Source organism: Dryobates pubescens, chromosome 29 (assembly GCF_014839835.1).
Source record: "Dryobates pubescens isolate bDryPub1 chromosome 29, bDryPub1.pri, whole genome shotgun sequence".
Lineage (NCBI taxonomy): Eukaryota > Metazoa > Chordata > Aves > Piciformes > Picidae > Dryobates > Dryobates pubescens.
The window spans coordinates 11,449,285-11,472,557 of NC_071640.1; the positions used below are offsets into that span (position 1 = coordinate 11,449,285).

Genomic DNA, 23,273 nt, shown 5'->3' on the forward strand with positions numbered 1-23,273 from the left:
ACCCCCACCCTGATCAACAGCCTGGAGAAGTGTCCCAGAAGAGACCTTGGGTCACAACAACCCCAAGCAGCTCTACAGACTAACAGAAGTATGGCTGAAAGCTGCTGGCAGAAAGGGACCTGGGGGCTCTAAGGGACAAGCAGCTGAAGAGGAGCCAGCAGTGTGCCCAGGTGGCCAAGGAAGCCAAAGGCCTCCTGGCTGGGATCAGCAATGCTGTGTCCAGCAGGAGCAGGGATGGAATTGTCCCCTGGGACTCAGCTCTGGGGAAGCCACACCTCCAGTTCTGGGCACCCCAATGCAAGAGAGCTGTGGAGGTGTTGGAGCCAGGGCACAGCAGGGCAAGGAAGCTGGGAAGGGCCTGGGGGATGAAGCTGGTGAGGAGAGACTGAAGGAGCTGGGGATGGTTAGTGTGAAACAGAGGAGGCTGAGGAGAGACCTCATTGCTGTCTACAGCTACCTGGAAGGAGGTTGTGGAGAGGCTGCTGCTGGTCTCTTCTCCCAGGTGATTAGTGACAGAGCAAGAGGGAATGGCCCCAAGCTGCAGCAGGGCAGGGTCAGACACTAGGAAACATTTTTTTCCCAGCAAGAGTCATTGGAATGTGCTGCCCAGGGAGGTGGTGGAGCCACCAACCCTGGAGGGTCATTTGGATGTGGTGCTTGGGGCCATGGTGAGCCTTGTGGAGTAGGGTTCTGGGTTGGAGTTGGTGATGCTGAGGGTCTCTTCCAAGCTGAATGTTTCTGGGAGTCTGTGATGCATGAAATTCCACAAAGAATCACAGAATGCTTTGGGTTGGAAGTGACCTGCAAGATCATCCAAGTTCCAACCCCCTGCCATGGGCAGAGACACCTCCCCCCAGCCCAGCTTGCTCAAGGCTTCATCCAGCCTGGCCTGGAACACCACCAGGGAGGGGGGCAGCCACAACCTGTCCCAGTGTCTCCCCACTTCACAGTCAGTGAGTTAAGCACTCCTTGATCAGCTCTTTGAGGTTCAAACCACAAGAGGCCAAGCTTAGAAACACACATTTTCTTCTGGAAAACAAACCAACCAACCCAACCCAACCCAACCCCAGAGTCCAGTCAGATTTTCAGTGGAACCAGAAGGAGACACTCAGCTAACTGTAAGAGAAGTAAAACCTTTGCAGTGCACCGCAGCCAGAGTTGGCCAACTGGAGCCAGCAGGGCGACCCCGCAGCGGTTCCTGAAGGAGCTTCGGTGGCTCGTGCTGCTGCTGCTTCCAGCAGGCAGGCAGAGACACTTGGAAGTCAGAGACACTTGGAAGGCAGAGCAGGGTCCTCAGGCTGCTGGGCAGCAGGCTAACTCTGGGGTGTCTCTGCTGGGTGCAGGCAGGGCTCAGCGGGAGGCTGGGGTGGGCACGGCGGGCAAGGGCAGCTCCATGGAGGGCGTCTCGGGCGGCTGGGCCGGGCTGGGCTTGCGGAGCTCCAGCTTCTCACTCAGCTGGTTGTGAAGCTCCTTCACAGCTTCCCCACTCTGCACAAGGGGGGAGACAAGCACCACAGTCAGACTGCAGGCCAGCTAGCTGCTGCTGCTAGCAACCAGGCCTCTGCCCCCACCTCTGCTCTGTCCTGCTGAGACCACGGCTGGAATGCTGTGTCCGGGCCTGGGCTGCCCAGCTCAGGACAGAGATCTGCTGGAGAGAGGCTACGAGGAGGATGGAATAGGGTAGGGTAGGGTAGGGTAGGGTAGGGTAGGGCAGGGCAGGGCAGGGTAGGGTGGGGTAGGACAGGGTAGGGTAGGACAGGGTAGGGTAGGGTGGGATAGGGTAGGGTAGGGTAGGGTGGGGTAGGGTGGGGTAGGGTGGGGTAGGGTAGAATTAGAATTAGAATTAAGCAGGTTGGAAGAGACCTTTGAGATCATCCAGTCCAACCTCTCACCCAACACCATCTGATCAACTCAACCACAGCACCAAGCACCCCATCCAGGCTCTTCCTAAACACCTCCAGGGATGGGGACTCCACCACCTCCCTGGGCAGCACATTCCCATGGCCAATCTCTCTTGCTGGGAAGAATTTCTTCCTAACATCCAACCCAACCCTCCCCTGGCACAGCTTGAGACTGTGTCCTCTTGTTCTGGTGCTGGGTGCCTGGCAGAAGAGCCCAACCCCAACCTGGCTACAACCTCCCTGCAGGGAGTTGCAGAGAGCAAGAAGGTCTCCCCTGAGCCTCCTCTTCTGCAGGCTAAGCAACCCCAGCTCCCTCAGCCTCTCCTCCCAGGGCTGTGCTCCAGACCCCTCCCCAGCTTTGTTGCCCTTCTCCTTCCAGCAGCTCAACATCTTTCCTAAGCTGAGGAGCCCAGAGCTGGACACAGGACTCCAGGTGTGGCCTAACCAGTGCTGAAGGGATTGCTGAAGGGACTGGAACAGCTGTGTGAGGAGGGAAGGCTGAGACCTGGGGCTGTTCAGTCTGAAGAAGAGAAGGCTGAGAGGGGAACTGATCAATGTCTATCAACAGCTGAGGGCTGGGGGTCAGGATGAAGGGGCCAGGCTCTTTTGGGTGGTGCCCAGTGATGGGACAAGGAGCAAGGGGTACAAGCTGGAACCAAGGAGGTTCCACCTCAGCATGAGGAGAAACTTCTTTGGTGTGAGGGTGCTGGAGGCCTGGAGCAGGCTGCCCAGAGAGGTTGGGGAGTCTCCTTCTCTGGAGGCTTTTCAAGAGCCACCTGGATGTGTTCCTGTGTGTCCTGCCCTGGGTGATCCTGCTGTGACAGGGGGTTGGACTCAATGATCTCTGAAGGTCCCTTCCAACCCACACCACCCCATGATTCCGTGCAATCACCCTGTGTGATTTAACACAGCAAGAGGAAGCCTCAAGACAATTAAGACCCAACTTGGAAAGCAGAGCTTCTATGTGCCTGCCCTCAGGCTCCCCTCCCTACCTGCTTGGTGGGTTCCAAAGCCTTCTGGAGAGACTCTAATTTGGCAGGGGCCACTTTGTGATGCAGATGCAGCAGCAGCCTGAGCACATGTCTGTGGACATTCTCCTTCCTGCAGAAGAGCAATGTGAAAGCAGGGGAACTGATCTGAACCAGCAGCAGCCTGAGGAGAGGAAGGCTGCAGCAGCAGTGCCAGGACAAGCCACACACACACAGCCCCTCAGCTTTGCTCTCCTTCTCCAACCCCCCCTGAGGACTGCAGCCTGGGTGCTACAGAAGTGCTCAGCCTGCCTTGGACCTGGCAGAATTGATGTCATTGTTCAGGAGCTGAGGATTAACTGTAGAGAGTGTGAGGAAGGAGGGAGAGAAGTGCTGCAGGCCACAGCACATGGCAGCAGCTGGGCTCTGCTGGACAAGCACTGGGCACATGCAGGAGGGAGTTTGTCCCTCTGTATGTGTGGAGGAAGCAGCAGCTGCAGAACATGGTGCTGAGCCTGAACAGCAGCTCTCCTGAGCACAGCCTGAGAGAGGGCTTGCTCAGCCTGCAGAAGAGAAGGCTTAGGGGAGACCTTATTGCCATGGAGCAGGACAGAAAGGGTGGCTGCCAGCAGGATGGAGACTCCCTCTTCACAAGCAGTCCCATGGGGAAGCCAAGGGGAGATGGGGACAAGCTCCTGCTGGGGACAGTCCCAGTGGGCTCCAGAAGAAAATGTTTGCCCTTGAGCACAGCTGGAGACTGGAATCATCTCCCAGGGGCAGCAGTGGAGTCCTCTCCACTAGGCAGCTCAAGACTCATCTTGCCAGGGTGCTGAGCCAGCTCACTGCACCTCCTGTGACCTAGAAAGGTTGGAGCAGATGCTCCTTGGGGGTCCCTTCCAAGCTGGCATTCTGTGGTTCCTCCAGGGGAAGGCCTGGGAGGTCAGGTCTGGTCTGCAGGCCAGCAGCTGACCCACACTGACTGACCAGAAAGAAGGAACAGAGCCAATCCCATTTGCTGTGTGCAGCTGACACTGCCAAGAGCTGAAGTCAGCTCTTCATGTCCAGAGCTGCTGCAAAGCATGAGGGAGAGTCCTGGGCAGCTCCAGCTCAGCAGTAATGAACTACAGGTCAGGGAATCATTCCTCATATACATCTAATTATTTTGCTGGGAAAGTACTTGCTCACAAAAGACAACAAAGCTCAGCAGCAGGTTCAGATTTCCACTCTGTGTGAAGAGTTTACTGAACTCTTAGCTTATTCTACAGCTCCAAGCAGTAAAAGCCTCTCTCAGCCACCCTGTAAACTCATTTGCCCCCAAGGAAAAGCAGTACATTTACCTTGGGCAAGCAGTGAGAAAGAAGCCATCAAAGAGGCTGGTGCAGAACTCCTCCAGTGCAAACTCATCCCCCAGCAGGGTCAGGTTCCCAGTAAGCAGGTGCAGAAAGATGTCACTGAAGGCCAAGTCACTGAAGGTCTCAACTACACAACATGGAAAGGAAAGAGGCTGACAAGGAGGTGCCCAAACCTGCCCACCCAGCAGATGCTCCAGCTGAACACTTTGCAGTGGGGTTTGCCTTTCAAACAGGGAGCCTGGGCATGGATCTTTCAGACATCAAAGGTTAGGAGCAGTGGGGTGAGAAGAGTGTGTAGGAAACCCAGGACTCCACCAAGGCTGAAGTCACAGAGCAGCTTGCTCCTGCCAAGGTCACAAAGTCCCCTGCAATCCTTCTCCACCCCCCACATCCAGCTCCATGCCCCTGCAATCCTTCTCCACCCCCCACATCCAGCTCCATGCCCCTACAATCCTTCTCCACCCCCCACATCCAGCTCCATGCCCCTACAATCCTTCTCCACCCCCCACATCCAGCTCCATGCCCCTACAATCCTTCTCCACCCCCCACATCCAGCTCCATGCCCCTACAATCCTTCTCCATCCCCCACATCCAGCTCCATGCCCCTACAATCCTTCTCCACCCCCCACATCCAGCTCCATGCCCCTACAATCCTTCCCCACCACCCACATCCAGCTCCATGCCCCTACAATCCTTCCCCACCACCCACATCCAGCTCCATGCCTCTGCAATCCTTCTCCACCCCCCACATCCAGCTCCATGCCCCTACAATCCTTCTCCACCCCCCACATCCAGCTCCATGCCCCTACAATCCTTCTCCACCCCCCACATCCAGCTCCATGCCCCTGCAATCCTTCTCCACCCCCCACATCCAGCTCCATGCCCCTACAATCCTTCCCCACCACCCACATCCAGCTCCATGCCCCTACAACCCTTCCCCACCACCCACATCCAGCTCCATGCCCCTACAATCCTTCCCCACCACCCACATCCAGCTCCATGCCCCTGCAATCCTTCTCCACCCCCCACATCCAGCTCCATGCCCCTACAATCCTTCTCCACCCCCCACATCCAGCTCCATGCCCCTACAATCCTTCTCCACCCCCCACATCCAGCTCCATGCCCCTGCAATCCTTCTCCACCCCCCACATCCAGCTCCATGCCCCTACAATCCTTCTCCACCCCCCACATCCAGCTCCATGCCCCTACAATCCTTCTCCACCCCCCACATCCAGCTCCATGCCCCTACAATCCTTCTCCACCCCCCACATCCAGCTCCATGATCTCCTCAGGCCCTGCAGTGAGCAGACTCAAATCCCTTACAGTGCAACCTCACCCCTGGAAATAAGCTGATCCCTCAGCAAAGGCTGCAAGGAAGGGCAGAGCTGGAGGGGAGTGGGAAGTGAATTCCCACTGCCACTCCTGGGAGCTGCAGTTCCTAACTGTGTCCTGGTTTTGGCTGGGATTCAGAGAGTCCCACAATGGTTTGCCTTGGAAGGGACCTTAAAGACCATCCAGTTCCAACCCTCCTGCCATGGCCACAGCTACCTCCCACCAGCCCAGGCTGCTCAAGGCCTCATCCAGTCTGGCCTTGGACACCTCCAGGGAGGGGGATTCATTCCAGACAGTTCTCAACCAAACTCACTGTTGGGACAGCCTCTGATCTTGGCAGCTACTGCCCTGCAGCCACTGTCCCTACATTCCCAGAGCAGCAGAAGAGTGTCCTGAAGGCAGACAAAACCAATCCCTTCTGCAGGGCCTTACAATTAAGTCACAGAAGATCCAAAGGCAGAACTTTATTGAGGTGCTGGAGCAGGTCCAGAGAAGGGCAACCAAGCTGGGGAAGGGTCTGGAGAGCAGGGCTGGGGAGGAGCAGCTGAGGGAGCTGGGGGTGTTCAGTCTGGAGAAGAGGAGGCTGAGGGAGACCTCATTGCTCTCTACAGCTCCCTGAGAGGAGGCTGGAGCCAGGTAGGGGTTGGGCTCCTCTCCCAAGGAACAAGAGAGAGGACAAGAGGAAGCAGCCTCCAGTTGGCCCAGGGGAGGTTTAGGTTGGACATGAGGAACAATTTCTTCCCCAAATGGCTGTCCAGCCCTGGAACAGACTGCCCAGGGCAGTGGTGCAGTCCCCATCCCTGTTTTCAGAGCCCTGTAGGTGTGATGCTGTGGTGAGCTGGCAGTGCTGGGTTAAGGCTTGGGCTGGATGATCTGAAAGGTCTCCTCCAAGCTAACCAATTCTGTGACTCTGTGACCCTGTCCCATTGGACCTCTGCCTCTGCAGTCACTGTCACTCCAGCTTCACTTGCCTCTTGGGTGCCCAGTACAAGCTGTAGCACAGAAGATGAGATCAAAACTTACCCAGTGCTGGCAGCAGCCTGAGGAAAGCATTTTTGTTCCTCTGCTTGGTGATGTGGAGGATGTAATAGAGCCCAATCTCACAGGCTATTCTGTTCTCCTGCAAGAACCTGTCATGGCAGAAGCAAAGGCACTGCATCAAGGAAGTCCAAGCAGATCTGATTGTTTTAAGAGGGTTTCCAACACTGTTGGATGACAATCAAGCAGCTACAGCAGTGGCTGTAGGGACACCTCACACTGCAGCAGGTTGCTCACAGCCACTTCCAGCCTGGCTGCAAACACCTCCAGGGATGAGGCTTCCACCACCTCCCTGGGCAGCCTGTGCCAGTCTCTCACCACCCTCATGGGGAACAACTCCTTCCTAATATCTAATCTAAATCTCCCCTCCTCCAGCTTGGATCCACTCCCCCCCAGCCCTATCACTACCCAACACCCTAACTAGTCCCTCAGCAGCTTTCTTGAAGCCCCCTCAGAGCCTTCTCTTCTCCAGACTGAACAGCCCCAACTCCCTCAGTCTGTGCTCACAGCAGAGCAGCTCCAGCCCTCTGCTCATCCTCCTGGCCCTGCTCTGGACACCTTCCAGCACCTCCCTGGGCAGCCTGTGACAGTGCTGGAGAATCCTTTCAGTGAAGAAGTTTCCTCTCATGCCCAACCTAAACCTTCTCTGGTGCAACCTGAGGCCATTTCCTCTTGTCCCAGTGCTTGTTACTAGGGAGAAGAGACCAACCCCCACCTGGCTCCAACCTCCTTCCAGGGAGCTGTAGAGAGCAATGAGGTCTCCCCTCAGCCTCCTCTTCTGCAGACTGAACACCCCCAGGTCCCTCAGCTGCTCCTCCCAAGACCTGTTCCTGTTCTCCAGACAGTTGGATTTGAGCATTTCTAATAGCATGACTGACAGAACTGCTCTCTCAAAATGGGATCTAGAAGGCAGTCAAGCACCCCAAAAGGACAGCAAGTCCAGTGCTGTTGTGCTTTTGCTTCCCCAAGGGCAAATACCAGCACTGTCCCAGGGAGGACAGCTACCAGGATACTCCAGATTCAGGCACAGGGAGAATGGAATGGAATAGAATGGAATAGAATTAAGCAGGTTGGAAAAGACCTTTGAGATCATCCAGTCCAACCTCTCACCCACCACCATCTGATCAACTCAACCATGGCACCAAGTGCCTCATCCAGGCTCTACATAAACCCCTCCAGGGATGGGGACTCCACCACCTCCCTGGGCAGCACATCCCAAAGGCTAACAACTCTCTCTGGGAAGAACTTTCTCCTCCCCTCCAGCCTAAGGCTGTCTGTGGAGCTGGGAGTTCAGCACAGCCCATGACTGTGTCCCTGCTCTGGAAGGCCTTTCTGCTGCCCTGATGGATGCACAGACATCCCTCCAAAATAATTTGTAAGAGCTTCTTGCAGACAGAGCCCAATGCACCACCTCTGCTGCCAGGGACCTTGGGCTCGGGCTCACTCCAGCCCCCAAGGCTGGAGGGGACTCTCTGGCTCCACAAAGTGAATCACAGAATAGAATCATAGAATCAGTAAGGTTGGAAAAGACCTCAGAGATCATCAAGTCCAAGCTGTCACCCAACACCTCCTGACAGCTAAACCATGGCACCAAGTGCCACATCCAATCCCCTCTTGAGCACCTCCAGGGATGGTGACTCCACCACCTCCCTGGGCAGCACATCCCCATGGCCAATCTCTCTTGCTGGGAAGAACTTTCTCCTCCCCTCCAGCCTAAACCTCCCCTGGCACAGCTTGAGACTGTGTCCTCTTGTTCTGGTGCTGGGTGCCTGGGAGAAGAGCCCAACCCCCACCTGGCTCCAACCTCCCTTCAGACAAACTGAGAGCAATCATGGTGGAAACCTCTCCTGCTCCAGGAACAGCTCTGGCTTGCTGAGCCAGGACTAAGCCTTCACGCTAGCAGCTGCAGTGCTTTTGCTGTCAGTGCTGGCTGGCTGCTGGCTGCTGAGCTGTGGCAGCCAGAGTGGAGGTAGAGAGGTGGGGAGGCAGGTACCTACTTGTTGAAAGGTTCAGGGATGGTGCTGGGGTAGGGAACTGGCCCCTTGTCCTCTGAGGGCAGTTTCTGATCGACGTTGAAGGTGTGGTCATCCAGCACAAAGGACATCAGCATGGGCAGGAACCTTGTGATCAACTCAGCTTCCTTAGAGGCATCAAAGAGCAGAGGGAGAAGGAAAATGCTTCCATCAGTCACACAACCACAGAATTAAGCAGGCTGGAAAAGACCTCAGAGATCATCAAGTCCAATCTATCACCCAACAGCATCTGATCAATGCACCCATGGCACCAAGCACCCCATCCGGGGGGGGGGAAAAGAGGGGGGAGGGAAAAGAGGGGGGAGGGAAAAGAGGGAGGAGGGAAAAGAGGGGGGGAGGGAAAAGAGGGGGGAGGGAAAAGAGGGGGGAGGGCAAAGAGGGGGGAGGGAAAAGAGGGGGGAGGGAAAAGAGGGGGGAGGGAAAAGAGGGGGGAGGGAAAAGAGGGGGGGAAGGAAATAAAAGCAACTAGCAGGCAAGTGAAGCTTCCAGCTCTGCTGCTGGAGCTGCTGCTGTGTGGCCACTCACAGAGTGCCTCTGAGGACAGGAGAGCAGAGGCAGCCCTGAATCAGGGATGCAGTGCAATGCCAAAGCAGACTGCATGTGCTGAGCTGTGCCTCATCCTGGGAATGAGAGTGACTCACCAGTTTGGGTTCCTTGAAGACTTGGCTGTCAATCATGTCCCAGGCCCCCTGGCCCAAGGACAGCATCCTGAGGAGCAGCAGCAGATCTGGGCTTTCCTCAAGGTTGAAGAGGAGGAGAAGAAACAGAGCTATTTTCATCTTCCCCCCAGCTGCACCTTGGAGAGGTGTATTGGGGAGGGGGAGGCTGTGTCCAGAGCTCTCCTGGATCAAGCAGCTTTATCAAAGGCTGCTTAGAAATTCAGCTCTCCAGTTTCACTGACAACTGACCCCTCAAGCTGGGGGGAGGTGAGGGGGGGTCAAATAACAGACACACCTGAGGGCTTGGGGGGGGGTTGGGACACCCTCTGCTGAGGGCAGAAGTGAGCAGCTGAGCTGATTACAGCTGTTTGAAATGAGCCAAATGAGTGCATGGAAATGCAAGGTGGGACAGGGCAGACCAAGCCACCTCAACACAGGGAGAAGAGAGGCAAGGATGACAAGGGGGGCTTTGGGGTTTGTTTAGGTTAGGCCCTGCAACCAAAGCCATTTAGCAGTCTTAAACTGTCCTGAGGAAGTTATTCAACCCATCAAGAAGCTTTACCAGCTCAGGGCTAACAGCAGCAAGCAGCTCACACTGTTCTGCCACCTGTAAGCCTACCCTCTCCTTTACCACTGCCTGCAGGCTCTGCATTGTGTTGCACCAGCAGAGCAGAACAGTGTAAACTAATCCTCTGCCCTTACTGTGGCAGGGATAAAATGCTGCTGCTGTCAGGCAAACCCCTGGAAGGAGCTGTTGGGATGGGATGAGTCAGGTAAAGGCTTTGCTGGCAACCCAGAGGGCTCCAGAACATCCAGCAGAGCTCAAAGGGCTGTGCTACAATGGGCAAGGGAGTGTCCCATTCCCCTTCTTTCAACTTACACATGCATTTGAGAGCCTAACCCTACTCCTGTTGCAGTGCCAGCCCTCTGCTGCTGAAGGCTATGCACAGCAGATGAGCTGGGATCAGGCACACAAGCTGTGACACTCACCCTGGGTAAGGTGTCCTGCCCAACCAGGTCTTGCAGGTGCCTTATGGTACTCAAGGCTAAGGTGTTAATGGCAAAGGGATCACACAGGATCATGGACAGGTCCCTGAGGGGCAAAAATCAAGCATGTCAGACACCCAACCCTGCCTCAGAGCTCCATACCCAGCTGCAGTGTGCTCCACTAGAGGAAGGTACCTGGGACTACTCTTGGTTGTAACTCTGCCCTGTAACAGTGTGTGGGTCAGCAGAGACTGCAACAGGCTGCCCAGGGCTGAATCCCCAGCCCTGGATCTCTTCAAAAGCCACCCAGGTGTGGAGCTCAAGGACATGGTGTGGCAGTGGCCCTGGCAGAGCTAGACAATGGCTGGGCCTGATGATCTTGAAGGTCTTTTCCATGGTGACTCTGTGAGATGTGTGTGCACTGTGGTTTTGTAGCTGTGTTTAAGAGGGGCAGACACAGGGCAGGCACAGAGCAACCCCTGACATGGGCTTGTGAGGCAGTTCAGGCTGGGTGCCTCCTGTTCCTGCCACACAAGTTACACCCCTGGTGTTCTGAGTGGCCAGCCCAGAAGGTGGACACAGGAAACAGCCTACTTCTACCCATACATCCTGCCCCCTACAAATCCATCTGCAAAGTCTTCCTCTTTCTTCCCTCTCTGCTCTCCTGGGAGATGCTCCCTGCTAGGTAACACTGGGGGAGTTATCTCAAGGCCTCTTAGGCCTGGCTGGGTCTAATGCCAGGAGGAGAAGGGGGAGAAGCAGTCTCAGACCTGGCCTGCCTGAGACCAGCCTAGCAGTGTGGGGGGAGAAAGAGCCCTGGGGGTTTTGGGTGTACCCTCAGGGGGGGAGAAGGGAAGGGCTGGGAGCCTTTGGGTGTGCTGTGAGGGACTCTGTAGGCTTTGGGTTATCTTTGCCACTATGCTTTGCAGTTTCTGTAGAGCACCAACTATCACAGAATCACAGCAGCAGTAAGGCTGGGAAAGACCTCAAGGATCATCAAGTCCATTGCTTTTCCATGTAAGCTTTCCAGCACTTTGCAATGCAGCTCTGTGAGTGGCATTCCCTTGTCCCTTTCAGGAGCAAGAGAGGATCTGCCCAGCCTTAAAGCAGCACAGCTTGTAAGCCCTGCATTCTTAGCTGTTGTCACCTGCAGGTGTCCACCTGATGAACCCTCTCCTCCCTGCACAACCACCAGGGATGTTCCTTCCTTCCCTTCACAATGCACAACCCCTGAAACAACTCCTAAAGGCCTTCTGCACTGCAACCACAGTCACAGAATGGCTTAGGTTAGAGACCATCTGCTCCAACCTCTCTGCCATGGGCAGGGACACCTCCCAATTAGACCAGATTGCTCAAGGCCTCAGCCAACCTGGCCCAGACCCCCTCCAGGGAGGGGGCATCCACAGCCTCCCTGGGCAAGCCATTCCAGAGCAAATCAGGCAGATGTCCCACAGGGCAGACTGAAGACTGGTGAGGTAAGCTGTGCCACCAGCACATGCCCTAGGGCATTAATGCCCAGGAACATCACAGTATCACAGTATCACAGTAACTAAGGTTGGAAGAGACCCCAAGGATCATCAAGTCCAACCTGTTCCAACAGACCTCACCACTAGATCATGGCACTGGGTGCCTCTGCCCCGCCTGGCAAGGTCCCTCTGCAGAGCTCTCCCACCCTCTAACAGATTAACTCCTGCCCCCAGGAGAGGTGACTGCCAGGAGCCCAGTTGCTCAATAAGCAGCCCAAGGGCCTTACCCCAGGACTTGCTCCTGCCCTTTCTTCACTCCATCCAGGAAGCCCTGCAGCTCCCGAGCTCGCTTGTTGTCCACAAACTTCTCCCGGATGCAAGCATCAAGGCACCAGGTGAACTGCCAGGAGAAAGGAGAAAGCTTCAAGAGCCACAGCAGCCTGGTGAAACAGCAACCAACCACACAGCAGCGAGGGAACAGGCCCCAGGGAGCTCCAAAGCACAGCGGCACAGTAGCACCAAGGTTGGAAGAGACCTCAAAGATCATCGAGTCCAACCTGGCACCCAGCACCTCATGACTAAGCCATGGCACCAAGTGCCACATCCAATCCCCTCTGGAACACCTCCAGGGATGGGGACTCCACCACCTCCCTGGGCAGCACATTCCAACAACAACTCTCTCTGGGAAGAACTTTCTCCTCACCTCCAGCCTAAACCTCCCCTGGCACAGCTTGAGACTGTGTCCTCTTGTTCTGGTGCTGGGTGCCTGGGAGAAGAGACCAACCCCCAGCTGGCTACAACCTCCCTGCAGGGAGTTGGAGAGAGCAATGAGGTCTCCCCTGAGCCTCCTCTTCTGCAGGCTAAGCAACCCCAGCTCCCTCAGCCTCTCCTCCCAGGGCTGTGCCCCAGACCCCTCCCCAGCTTTGTTGCCCTTCTCTGGACACCTTCCAGCAGCTCAACATCTTTCCTGAACTGAGGAGCCCAGAACTGGACACAGGACTCAAGGTGTGGCCTAAGCAGTGCTGAGCACAGGGCACAAGGACTTCCCTGCTCCTGCTGGCCACACTCTTCCTGATGCAGGCCAGGATGCCCTTGGCCTTCTTGGCCCCCTGGGCACACTGCAGGCTCATGTTTAGGCAGCTGTCAATCAGCACCCCCAGGTCCCTCTCTGCCTGGCTGCTCTCAGCCACTCTGCCCCCAGCCTGCAGCACTGCCTGGGGTTGTTGTGGCCAAAGTGCAGCCCCTGGCACTTGGACTTGTTGAATGCCATCCTGCTGGACTCTGCCCATCTGTCCAGTTGGTTGAGGTCCCTCTGCAGAGCTTTTTCACCCTCTAACTGACCAATATCTGCTCCCAGCTTGGTGTCATCTGCACATTTACTGCTGATGGACTCAATGCCCTCCTCCAGATCATCAATAAAGATATTGAACAGGCTGGGGCCCAGCACTGATCCCTGGGGCACACCACTGGTGCCTGGCTGCCAGCTGGCTGTGGCACCATTCACCACCACTCTCTGGGCTCAGCCTCCAGCCAGTTCCTAACCCAGCTCAGAGAGCTGCTGCCCAAGCCAGGGGCTGACAGCTTGGCCAGCAGTTTGCTGTGGGGGATGGTGGCAAAGGCCTTGCTGAAGTCCAGGCAGACTACATCCACAGCCTGCCCCACAGCCACCAGGCAGTCACCTGGGCATGGAAGGAGATCAGGTTGGAGGGGCAGGACCTGCCCTTCCTAAATACCTGCATCTGTGATGTGTTATCTTTACATTGAGATCTGGCAGCGAGGTGCTGACAAATACAGGTTAGAAATAACAACAAAGCTTCACAGGATGGGTTGGGAGGGATCTGAAAGACCATCCAGTTCCACCCCCACTGCCATGGGCAGGGACACCTCCCAGCAGCCCAGCTTGCTCAAGGACTGAGCCAGCCTAATGGCCTTGAACATCACCAGGGATGGGGCAGCCACAGCCTCCCTGGGCAACCTGTGCCAGTGTCTCCCCACACTCACTATGAAGGATTTCTTCCTCATCTCCAGTCTCAATCTCCCCTCTCCCAGCTCAAAGCCATTGTTCCTCAGCCTGGCACTCCCAGCCCTTGGCAAAAGTCCCTCCCCAGCTCTCCTGGAGCCCCTTCAGGTACTGGAAGGTTTCTCTAAAGTCTTCCTAGAGCCTTCAACTGGCAGCCTCAACTCTCCCAGCCTGTCCCCACAGGGAAGGTTCTCCAGCCCTCTGATCATCTTTGTGGCCTCCTCTGGAGCCTCTCCAGCAGCTCCAGGTCCTTCTTGTGCTGGGGGCCCCAGAGCTGGAGGCAGTGCTGCAGGTGGGGGCTGAGCAGAGCAGAGCAGAGGGGCAGAATCCCCTCCCTGTGCTGCTGCTCTCTCTGCTCTGGCTGCAGCTCAGCACTCAGCTGCCTCTGGGCTGCCAGGGACCACTGCTGGCTCCTGGGGAGTTTGTCACCAACTGACATCCCCAAGGCCTTCTCCTCCAGACTGCTCTTGAGCCACTCCTCACCCAGCTTGGGATTACCCTGACCCAGGTGCAGGACCTTGCACTTGGCCTTGTTGGACTTCATGAGCTTGGCCTGGGCTCACCTCTCCAAAGGGAGGTCAGAGACACCAGCCTGAGTTAACCTCATCTCACTTTCACCCTTCCCTGGCAGTTAAGGAAGAGCTGTATAAAACACACCACTGCCCAGCACAGCCAAGCCATGGAGACTGACCCAAGGAGGAAGCTGACAAAGCACTTTGCAAGAACATTATGGGATAGTTTAGCCACTGAAATGCCCCTGCTACCCTCGAGGAGGGGATATGAAGGGTGGAAGCACTTCTGCCTTAGAGCTGTATTATCAGAATGAATGTTTCAGCTGACCTGGAATCAGGATTCTCCCCTTCCAGAAAACAACATGTCAAAGCAGCTGTCAAAAAGAACAAGAACAACCTGCTGGGGTTCCTGAAATGCTTTCATCCTGGCTTCCTTTCCTTGCAGCACTCACTGCTTGCAGTGGCAAAAGGAGGTTGCTGCAAATGACTTTCAGCTCGAAGAAGCATTGCTCCTTTTAATTCAGTCACTGTCTGGATGCTTATTTTGGGACTCTTGATCAAAAGGCATCAAAAAGCATGCAGTGACATCACCACTCAAGGGCATGTTCCCTACAAACTGAACACACATACAGCCCAGCAACCTTACTCAAGAGAAAAAGGCTTTCTTCTAGATCAGAGTGATGCTGACCACAGGACAAGGGCCAGTACCAGGATCCTGGAGTGACATTGACAGCACATCTGTCACCACTCCATACTATAACAGTTTGCTTTCTTACAGTGAAGAGGTGATAGCTTGCAGTGAGAGGATGAGAGGGAATGGACTGAAGTTTAGGCTGGAGGTGTGGAGAAAGTTCTTCACAGAGAGAGTGGCTGGCCATTGGAATGTGCTGCCCAGGGAGGTGGTGGAGTTTCCATCCCTGGAGGTGTTCAAGAGGGGATTGGATGTGGCACTTGGAGCCATGGTTTAGTTGTCAGGAGGTGTTGGGGGACAGCTTGGACTTGATGATCTCTGAGGTCTTTTCCAACCTTATTGATTCTATGAAGCTGGAAGAAAGCAAATTAAGACTGGAGAGGAAGAAGAAATTCTTGAGAGTGAGGGTGGGGAGACACTGGCACAGGTTGCTCAGGGATGCTATGGATACCCCCTCCCTGGAGGTGTTGAAGGCCAGGCTGGATGAGGCCTTGAGCAAGCTGGGCTGGTGGGAGGTGTCCCTGCCCATGGCAGGGGGTTGGAACTGGATGCTCTGTCAGGTCCCTACCAACCCAAACCATTCTATGAATCCATGAATCTGTCATTCCAGATCTGAAGGATTTAATGCTACCCACAGTCTGCAGACAGATGGAGCTTGTCAGAGCAGGCAGGCACAACAGGGAGGGAAGCTTTGATCAAGAACCTGGAGCTAGCTGATGTGTTGCAGGTTTTTCAGCCTCTCCACAGGTCAGAGATGTTTTCAACACTGCACAAGTAGCCTAAATTTCACTGATTTATGGCTTGTGAAATGAACACCAGCTGCTGCTTAACCAAGATGAAGTTTTCACCTGAAGATCCAAGGGATACAAGAAGAGTTTTGGATTCAAGGTCTTTGCTCTCTTCACAGAGAGATCAAGTAGGCAACGTGGATCACAGTGGGAGGTGTCCCTGCCCATGGCCAGGGGGCTGGAACTGGATGATCTTTAAGGTCCCTTCCAACCCCAACCACTCTATGATTCTGTGATCAGGGAACACTGAGTTCATTGCCTCATGCTTTTATATTTAGCAGTGTAAAATCAATCATGTAACCTCTGTGAGCACAGGCACATGTGTTTGTGCAACTGAAACTGTCCAGTTAGAGCAAAGTCCTCTCTTGTGGACACCTCATACACAAAAAGGGATTGGATGTGACACTTGGAGCCATGGTTTAGTAGTCAGGAGGCCTTGGGTGACAGGTTGGACTTGAGGATCTTTGAGGTCTTTTCCAACCTTATTGATTCTCTGATTCTATGATTATTCACTGTGACTGTGGATATTTGATTGTGAAGATGCTTTCTCCTTCCTCTTCAGTCTGGAGCTTTGGCCCTCTCTGGTATTACCCTAACCTTGAAATGTTCCTATACAGTGATCAGTATGACTCCACCTGGAATATTGCATCCAGTTCTGGGCTCCCCAGTTCAAGAGGAACAGGGATCTGCTTGAGAGAGTCCAAGGGAGGGCTTCCAGGGTGATGAAGGGACTGGAGCACTGCCTGATGAGGAAAGGCTGACAGACCTGGGGTTTAGTCTGGAGAGAAGACTCAGAAGGGATCTGATCAATGCCTATCAATATCTATGGGATGGGGGTCAGGAAGGAAGGGACAGGGACAGCCTCTGCTCCCTTGTGCCCTGTGATAGGACAAGGGACAATGAATGGAAACTACAATTCCACCTCAGCATCAGGAAGAACTTTACTGTAAGGGTCACAGAGCCCTGGAGCAGGCTGCCCAGAGAGGTTGTGCAGTCTCCTTCTCTGGAGCCTTTCCAGCCCCATCTGGATGTGTTCTGTGTGCCCTGTGCTGGATCCTGTCTATGGTCCTGCTCTGGCAGAGGGGTTGGATCCGAAGCTCTGCAGAGCTAACACCCTGTGAGCCTGCAGGGCAGAGGTATGCAGAGGAGTGGTCAAACCATCCTCCAGTAACACTGCCATGGGTGCCACAGGATTCCTACCTTGTGACAGGGGTCAACATTGCAGATTTCACTGATCTCCAGGTCGTGCAGCGACATCAGGAGCTCCGCCCGCAGCGTGCAGTAGTGAACGTTCCTGGTGCGGAGGAACAAGGTCCTGAGGAACTGCAGCACCATGTCATACAGCTTCACATTCTTCCCTATCATCTGGGTCAGCTTCTGCACCACCTAAAGCCCCAAGTGGGGAGAAAAAACCAGCACAGTCAGCACCAAGAGAGAACTCCTGTTTCATGCACAAAATGTGAATTCTTGGGCATGATTTATGACAACTGGGAGATGACACAAGTGCCTCCAAAGAGAGCCCCAGGAGCTCCCAGAGCAGCACCAGGAGATGCTCCTCCAGAGGGGCACCAGGAGATGCTCCTCCAGAGGGGTGCCAGGAGATGCACCCCCGGAGCGGCGCCAGGAGATGTAACCCCGGAGCGGCGCCAGGAGACGACCCCCCAGAGCGACGCCAAGAGGCGCTCCCCCCAGCGACACCAAGAGGCGCTCCCCCCAGCGACGCCAAGAGGCGCTCCCCCCAGCGACGCCAAGAGGCGCTCCCCCCGGCGACGCCAAGAGGCGCTCCCCCCAGCGACACCAAGAGGCGCTCCCCCCAGCGACGCCAAGAGGCGCTCCCCCCGGAGCGACACCAAGAGGCGCTCCCCCCGGCGACGCCAAGAGGCGCTCCCCCCGGAGCAACACCAAGAGGCGCTCCCCCCCGAGCGACGCCAAGAGGCGCTCCCCCCAGCGACGCCAAGAGGCGCTCCCCAGGGCGATGCCAAGAGGCGCTCCCCCCGGCGACGCCAAGAGGCGCTCCCCACGGCGACGCCAAGAGGCGCTCCCCAGGGCGACACCAAGAGGCGCTCCCCCCGGCGACGCCAAGAGGCGCTCCCCCCGGCGACGCCAAGAGGCGCTCCCCAGCGCGACGCCAAGAGGCGCTCCCCCCAGAGCGACGCCAAGAGGCGCTCCCCACGGCGACGCCAAGAGGCGCTCCCCCCGGCGACGCCAAGAGGCGCTCCCCAGCGCGACACCAAGAGGCGCTCCCCCCGGCGACGCCAAGAGGCGCTCCCCCCGGCGACACCAAGAGGCGCTCCCCCCCGCGACACCAAGAGGCGCTCCCCAGCGCGACACCAAGAGGCGCTCCCCCCAGAGCGACGCCAAGAGGCGCTCCCCCAGAGCAACGCCAAGAGGCGCTCCCCCCAGAGCGACGCCAAGAGGCGCTCCCCCCAGCGACGCCAAGAGGAGCTCCCCCCGGAGCGACGCCAAGAGGCGCTCCCCCCGGCGACGCCAAGAGGCGCTCCCCCCCAGCGACGCCAAGAGGCGCTCCCCCCGGCGACGCCAAGAGGCGCTCCCCCCGAGCGACGCCAAGAGGCGCTCCCCCCGAGCGACGCCAAGAGGCGCTCCCCGGAGCGACGCCAAGAGGCGCTCCCCCCAAGCGACGCCAAGAGGCGCTCCCCGGAGCGACGCCAAGAGGCGCTCCCCCCGGCGACGCCAAGAGGCGCTCCCCCCGGCGACGCCAAGAGGCGCTCCCCCCGGCGACGCCAAGAGGCGCTCCCCCGGAGCGACGCCAAGAGGCGCTCCCCCCGGAGCGACGCCAAGAGGCGCTCCCCCCAAGCGACGCCAAGAGGCGCTCCCCGGAGCGACGCCAAGAGGCGCTCCCCCCGGCGACGCCAAGAGGCGCTCCCCCCGGCGACGCCAAGAGGCGCTCCCCCCAGCGACGCCAAGAGGCGCTCCCCCCAGCGACGCCAAGAGGCGCTCCCCCCAGCGACGCCAAGAGGCGCTCCCCCCAGCGACGCCAAGAGGCGCTCCCCCCGAGCGACGCCAAGAGGCGCTCCCCCCGGCGACGCCAAGAGGCGCTCCCCCCGGCGACGCCAAGAGGCGCTCCCCCCGAGCGACGCCAAGAGGCGCTCCCCCCAGCGACGCCAAGAGGCGCTCCCCCCAGCGACGCCAAGAGGCGCTCCCCCCAGAGCGACGCCAAGAGGCGCTCCCCCCAGCGACGCCAAGAGGCGCTCCCCCCAGCGACGCCAAGAGGCGCTCCCCCCGAGCGACGCCAAGAGGCGCTCCCCCCGGCGACGCCAAGAGGCGCTCCCCCGGAGCGACGCCAAGAGGCGCTCCCCCCGAGCGACGCCAAGAGGCGCTCCCCCCGGCGACGCCAAGAGGCGCTCCCCCCGGCGACGCCAAGAGGTGCTCACCAAACCCTTCACAGTTATAATGAGAGGGGAAAAAATGGCAACAAAAGGCTCTCTCAGAATCACAGAATGTGAGAGGTTGGAAGGGACCTCCAGAGATCATTGAGTCCGACTCTCATTGCTCTCTACAGCTCCCTCAAAGGAGGTTGCAGTGAGGTGGGATGTGAGCTCTTCTCCCTAATCTCAGGTGACAGAAGGAGAGGAAATGGACTGAAACTGTGCCAGGGGAGGGTTAGGTTGGAGATTATTGATGCAAGAGTGGTCAGTGACTGGCACAGGCTGCCCAGGGAGGTGGTGGAGTCCCTATCCCTGGAGGTGTTCAAGAAATGTGGCCACAGCACTTTGGGACATGGTTTAAGTGGCCCTGGTGGTGTTGGGTTGACAGTTGGACTCTGTGATCTTAGAGGTCTCTTCCAACCCAAACAACTCTGTGATTTTGTGCTTTCTTGCAAGCACTTTCTGTAGCCAACCAAACTCCAGTGCTGAAGCTGGGTGGGGGAAGTGGACACTGCCATTGACTGGAAGCTGGTGAATCCCACTCCCGAGCACGCTGTGAGAGGCTGCTGTGTCCTTACCTCTCCTTGCCGTCGTGTTTTGGGAGATGGGCTGAAGAAATTGTGCAGGACAGAAATGTCATTGCTGAAGAGGATGTTTTCTTTCTCCAGGATGTACTGCTTCAGCAGGGGAGACACCTCATCACCAAAGAGGGCCTGGTTGTCCTGCCAGATCTGGCGCTTCACCTCCACCGCACAGGCTTTGTACAAATCCTTATCGGCCATCACTAACTTCAGCTTCTTCTCAGGGACCTGTGACCAACAGGGCAGTTACCAATGTGAAGAGCAGCTCAGCTGCCTGCCTGTCCAAGTAATGACAGCTGACTACAGAAACCTTCTAAATCATAACCAGCAGGCAGCACCACAGCCTCATGGCATGAATCACAGAATGGGCCAGGCCAGAAGGGACCTCCAAAGGTCATCCAGTCTGACCTCCCTGCAGTCAGCAGGGACATCCTCCCAGGCTGACCAGGGCCTCATTGAGTCTTACCTTGAATATCTCCAGGGATGGAGCTTCAACCACCTCCCTGGGCAACCTGTTCCAGTGTTCCACCACAGCCAGTCCTAAGACTGGCTTTAAACTTCCTTTAAACCTATGAGGCTAAGATTGGAGATGATGTTTCAAACCTCAGCAGCTTAAGAGAAATTCCAGCAGCTGCTCTGAGGATCCAAAGCACAACATGCTGCTTTTAAAAGAGCTACTCCTAGAGATCTTTTGTTTCACAGGGTTGAATTTCACTCCTGTCTACTGCTAGTTCCATCCTTCAAATCTTATTTTCCACTTGCTTTAGGTTGTTTGAAATCAGCTGTGGAAAAAGTCACATCAGCAGTGAGCTTGGCTGCTCTCAGGAAGCTGCAGGAATTGAATACCACAGGGAAGGAGTCTCAGCTGATTGTGAAAATGCTTTCTCAATTAGTCCACTAAGTTGTCACCAGATAGAAGAGTGTAGTAAATCCTCAGCCAGTTCCCAACAGTGAATGATAAACTGGCAGAAGGTCTGCAGATGGAGTGTGCAGCCAGCTGACAGCACAGCCAAAAGAAGGCCTACAAAGCAGATGTCAAGGAACAGGCCAACCAGTGGAGTGCTTTACCTTGGGCAAGTGCTTCATGACACACATCACCACAGGCTGTATGGAAGGCATCTTGACCAGGGAAAAGCTCTTCTCTAGGAGATCTTCCAGCTTCTTGTATCTGAGAACATTTAAGAGCAAGAGACTAAGTGCCATAGAATCACAGAATCAACAAGGTTGGAAAAGACCTCAGAGATCATCAAGTCCAACCTGTCACCCAACACCTCCTGACTACTAAAGCATGGCACCAAGTGCCACATCCAATCCCCTCTTGAACACCTCCAGGGATGGGGACTCCACCACCTCCCTGGGCAGCACATTCCCATGGCCAATCTCTGGAACAACTTCTTCCTAACATCCAACCTAAACCTCCCCTGGCACAGCTTGAGACTGTCTCCTCTTGTTCTGGTGCTGCTGCCTGGGAGACCAGCCCCCACCTGGCTACAGCCTCCCTTCAGGGAGTTGTAGAGAACAGTAAGGTCTCCCCTGAGCCTCCTCTTCTCCAGGTTAAGCTACCCCAGCTCCCTCAGCCTGTCCTCACAGGGCTGTGCTCCAGACCCCTCCCCAGCCTCGTTGTCCTTCTCTGGACGCTTTCAAGTGTCCTTCACTTGAAAGTGAGACACAAGTGTCTCAATGTCCTTCTTAAATTGAGGAGCCCAGAACTGGACCCAGGACTCAAGACGTGGCCTAACCTGTGCTGAGCACAGGGGCACAATGACTCATGTTCAGTAAAGCCCCAGAGTGCCTCATCCCAAAGCCCACAGAACTTCATCTCCCAGGGACCTCACTTTCCTTTGCAGAAGTCACTTGTCCACTGCAATTAACTTTCACACCAAGTTCCCAGGTCACTCCAAGCAAGCAAGAGGGCTGCTAACAAACCTCTCCTCAACCTTCCCTTCCAAGGCGATGGCAGAGACCCTCTCCAGCAGCTTCTCCCTCAGCTCATCAAAGACCGACTGGTGGAACTCCAGCCGGGGGGTGCCGTGCAGGTCCAGGAAGGGCAGGGCCGACTGCAGCGAGGGCAGCAGCACTCCATTCTCTGTCTGCCAACACAAAGAGCACACAGGCACAGGCCTGTGAGCTTAACCAGCTCCAACAGCTCGTGAACAACAGCAGGGACTGCTGAAGGCATAGAATCACAGAACCATTTGGGATGGAAGAGACCTTTCAGATCATCAAGTCCAATGAGGAGCATTAGGGGACTGGAGCATGTGCCTTATGAGGAGAGGCTGAGGGGCCTGGGGCTTTTTAGTCTGGGAAAGAGAAGACTGAGAGGGGATTTAATACATGTTTATAAATAGCTGAGGGCTGGGGGTCAGGAGGGAGGGGACAGGGACAGGCTCTGCTCACTTGCACCCTGGGATAGGACAAGAAGCAATGGATGCAAGCTGCAGCACAGGAGGTTCCACCTCAACACAAGGAGAAGTTCTTTACTGTAAGGGTCACAGAGCCCTGGAACAGGATGCCCAGAAAGGTTGTGGAGTCTCCTCTGAAGCCTTTCAAGCCCCATCTGGATGTGTTCCTGTGTGACCTGAGCTAGACTGTATGGTCCTGCTCTGGCAGGGGGCTTGGACTCGATGGTGTCTTTGGGTCCCTTCCAACCCCTGACATCCTATGACCCTGTGAACTACTAACCCAGCACCGCCAGGTCACCACCAAACCATATCCCTCAGCTCCTCAGCTACACAGCTCTGAAACCTCTCTAGGGATGGGGATTCAGCACTGCCACGGGCAGCCTGTCCAGGACTTGACAACCCCTTTTGGGAAGGATTGTTCTGAATGCCCAACCTAAACCTCTCCTGGGATTTTCCTCTTGCGCCATCGCTTGTTCTTTGGCAGAAGAGATCAACTTCACCCTGGCCCCAGCCTCCTTTCAGGGAGCTGTAGAGAGCAATGAGGTCTTCCCTCAGCCTCCTTTCCCCACAATAAGCAACCTCAGTTCCCTCGGCTGCCCCTTACAAGACCTGCTTTCCAGTGCCTTCCGCAGCTCTGTTGGCCACTTCTAGACACGCTCCAGCCCCTCAGTGCCCTTCTTCTAGTGAAGGCCCCAAAACTTGAACCCGGTGAGGTTTGGCCTCACTAGTGCCGAGTACAGGGAGGACGATCCCTGCCCTAGCCCTGCGGACGTGTGCTGGCTAAACACACCAAAAAGAGTCGAAAACTCCACAGAGGAGACCCCACCTCGGGCCTGCTCGCGCCCGCCGCACCCTGCAGCCCCAGCCGCACCTCCGCGGCCCCACCTGGAACTGCTCGATGGCCTTCAGCGGCTCGGTGCAGTTGGTCAGCGTCTCCTTCAGGTCCTCGCCGTTGGCCACCCCCAGCTCCTGCAGCCCCGCGTACATGCTGGCCTGGCCGGGCCCCGCCGGGCCCGCTCCCGCCACGGCTCCGCGGCTCCGCGCCCCGCCCCGCTCCCGGCTCCCCCCGCGCTGCGCCCGCCCCGCGCCATCCGCGCCGGGGCACAAGGGTTCCGCCGCGCCGAGGTTCCGGGCAGCGCCGCCGCGGCTCGGGGCCC

General features: G+C 56.6%; 1 protein-coding gene across 1 annotated transcript; it reads right to left on the minus strand.

Annotated features, from left to right (window-relative positions):
* Positions 1-1,276: 1,276 nt before the first annotated feature.
* NELFB (negative elongation factor complex member B) lies at positions 1,277-23,162 on the minus strand. The gene is made up of 13 exons (XM_009896847.2): positions 23,002-23,162; positions 21,641-21,804; positions 20,783-20,882; positions 19,712-19,942; positions 16,948-17,133; positions 12,024-12,136; positions 10,274-10,376; positions 9,266-9,361; positions 8,589-8,731; positions 6,577-6,683; positions 4,207-4,348; positions 2,894-3,002; positions 1,277-1,488 (listed from the first exon to the last, which is right to left on the minus strand). Exons 1-13 carry the CDS (start codon positions 23,101-23,103, stop codon positions 1,351-1,353), a joined length of 1,734 nt encoding a protein of 577 aa, XP_009895149.2. The 5' UTR covers positions 23,104-23,162; the 3' UTR covers positions 1,277-1,350.
* Between the last annotated feature and the right edge of the window lie 111 nt (positions 23,163-23,273).

Coding starts and splice junctions, on each gene's coding strand:
- NELFB (XM_009896847.2), bottom strand. CDS start 23,103: ATGTACGCGGGGCTGCAGGAGCTGGGGGTGGCCAACGGCGAGGACCTG. Junction 6,684..8,588: donor ATCCCTGAACCTTTCAACAA/GTAGGTACCTGC, acceptor CTGCCATGACAG/GTTCTTGCAGGAGAACAGAA. Junction 1,489..2,893: donor CTTTGGAACCCACCAAGCAG/GTAGGGAGGGGA, acceptor CCCCTTGTGCAG/AGTGGGGAAGCTGTGAAGGA.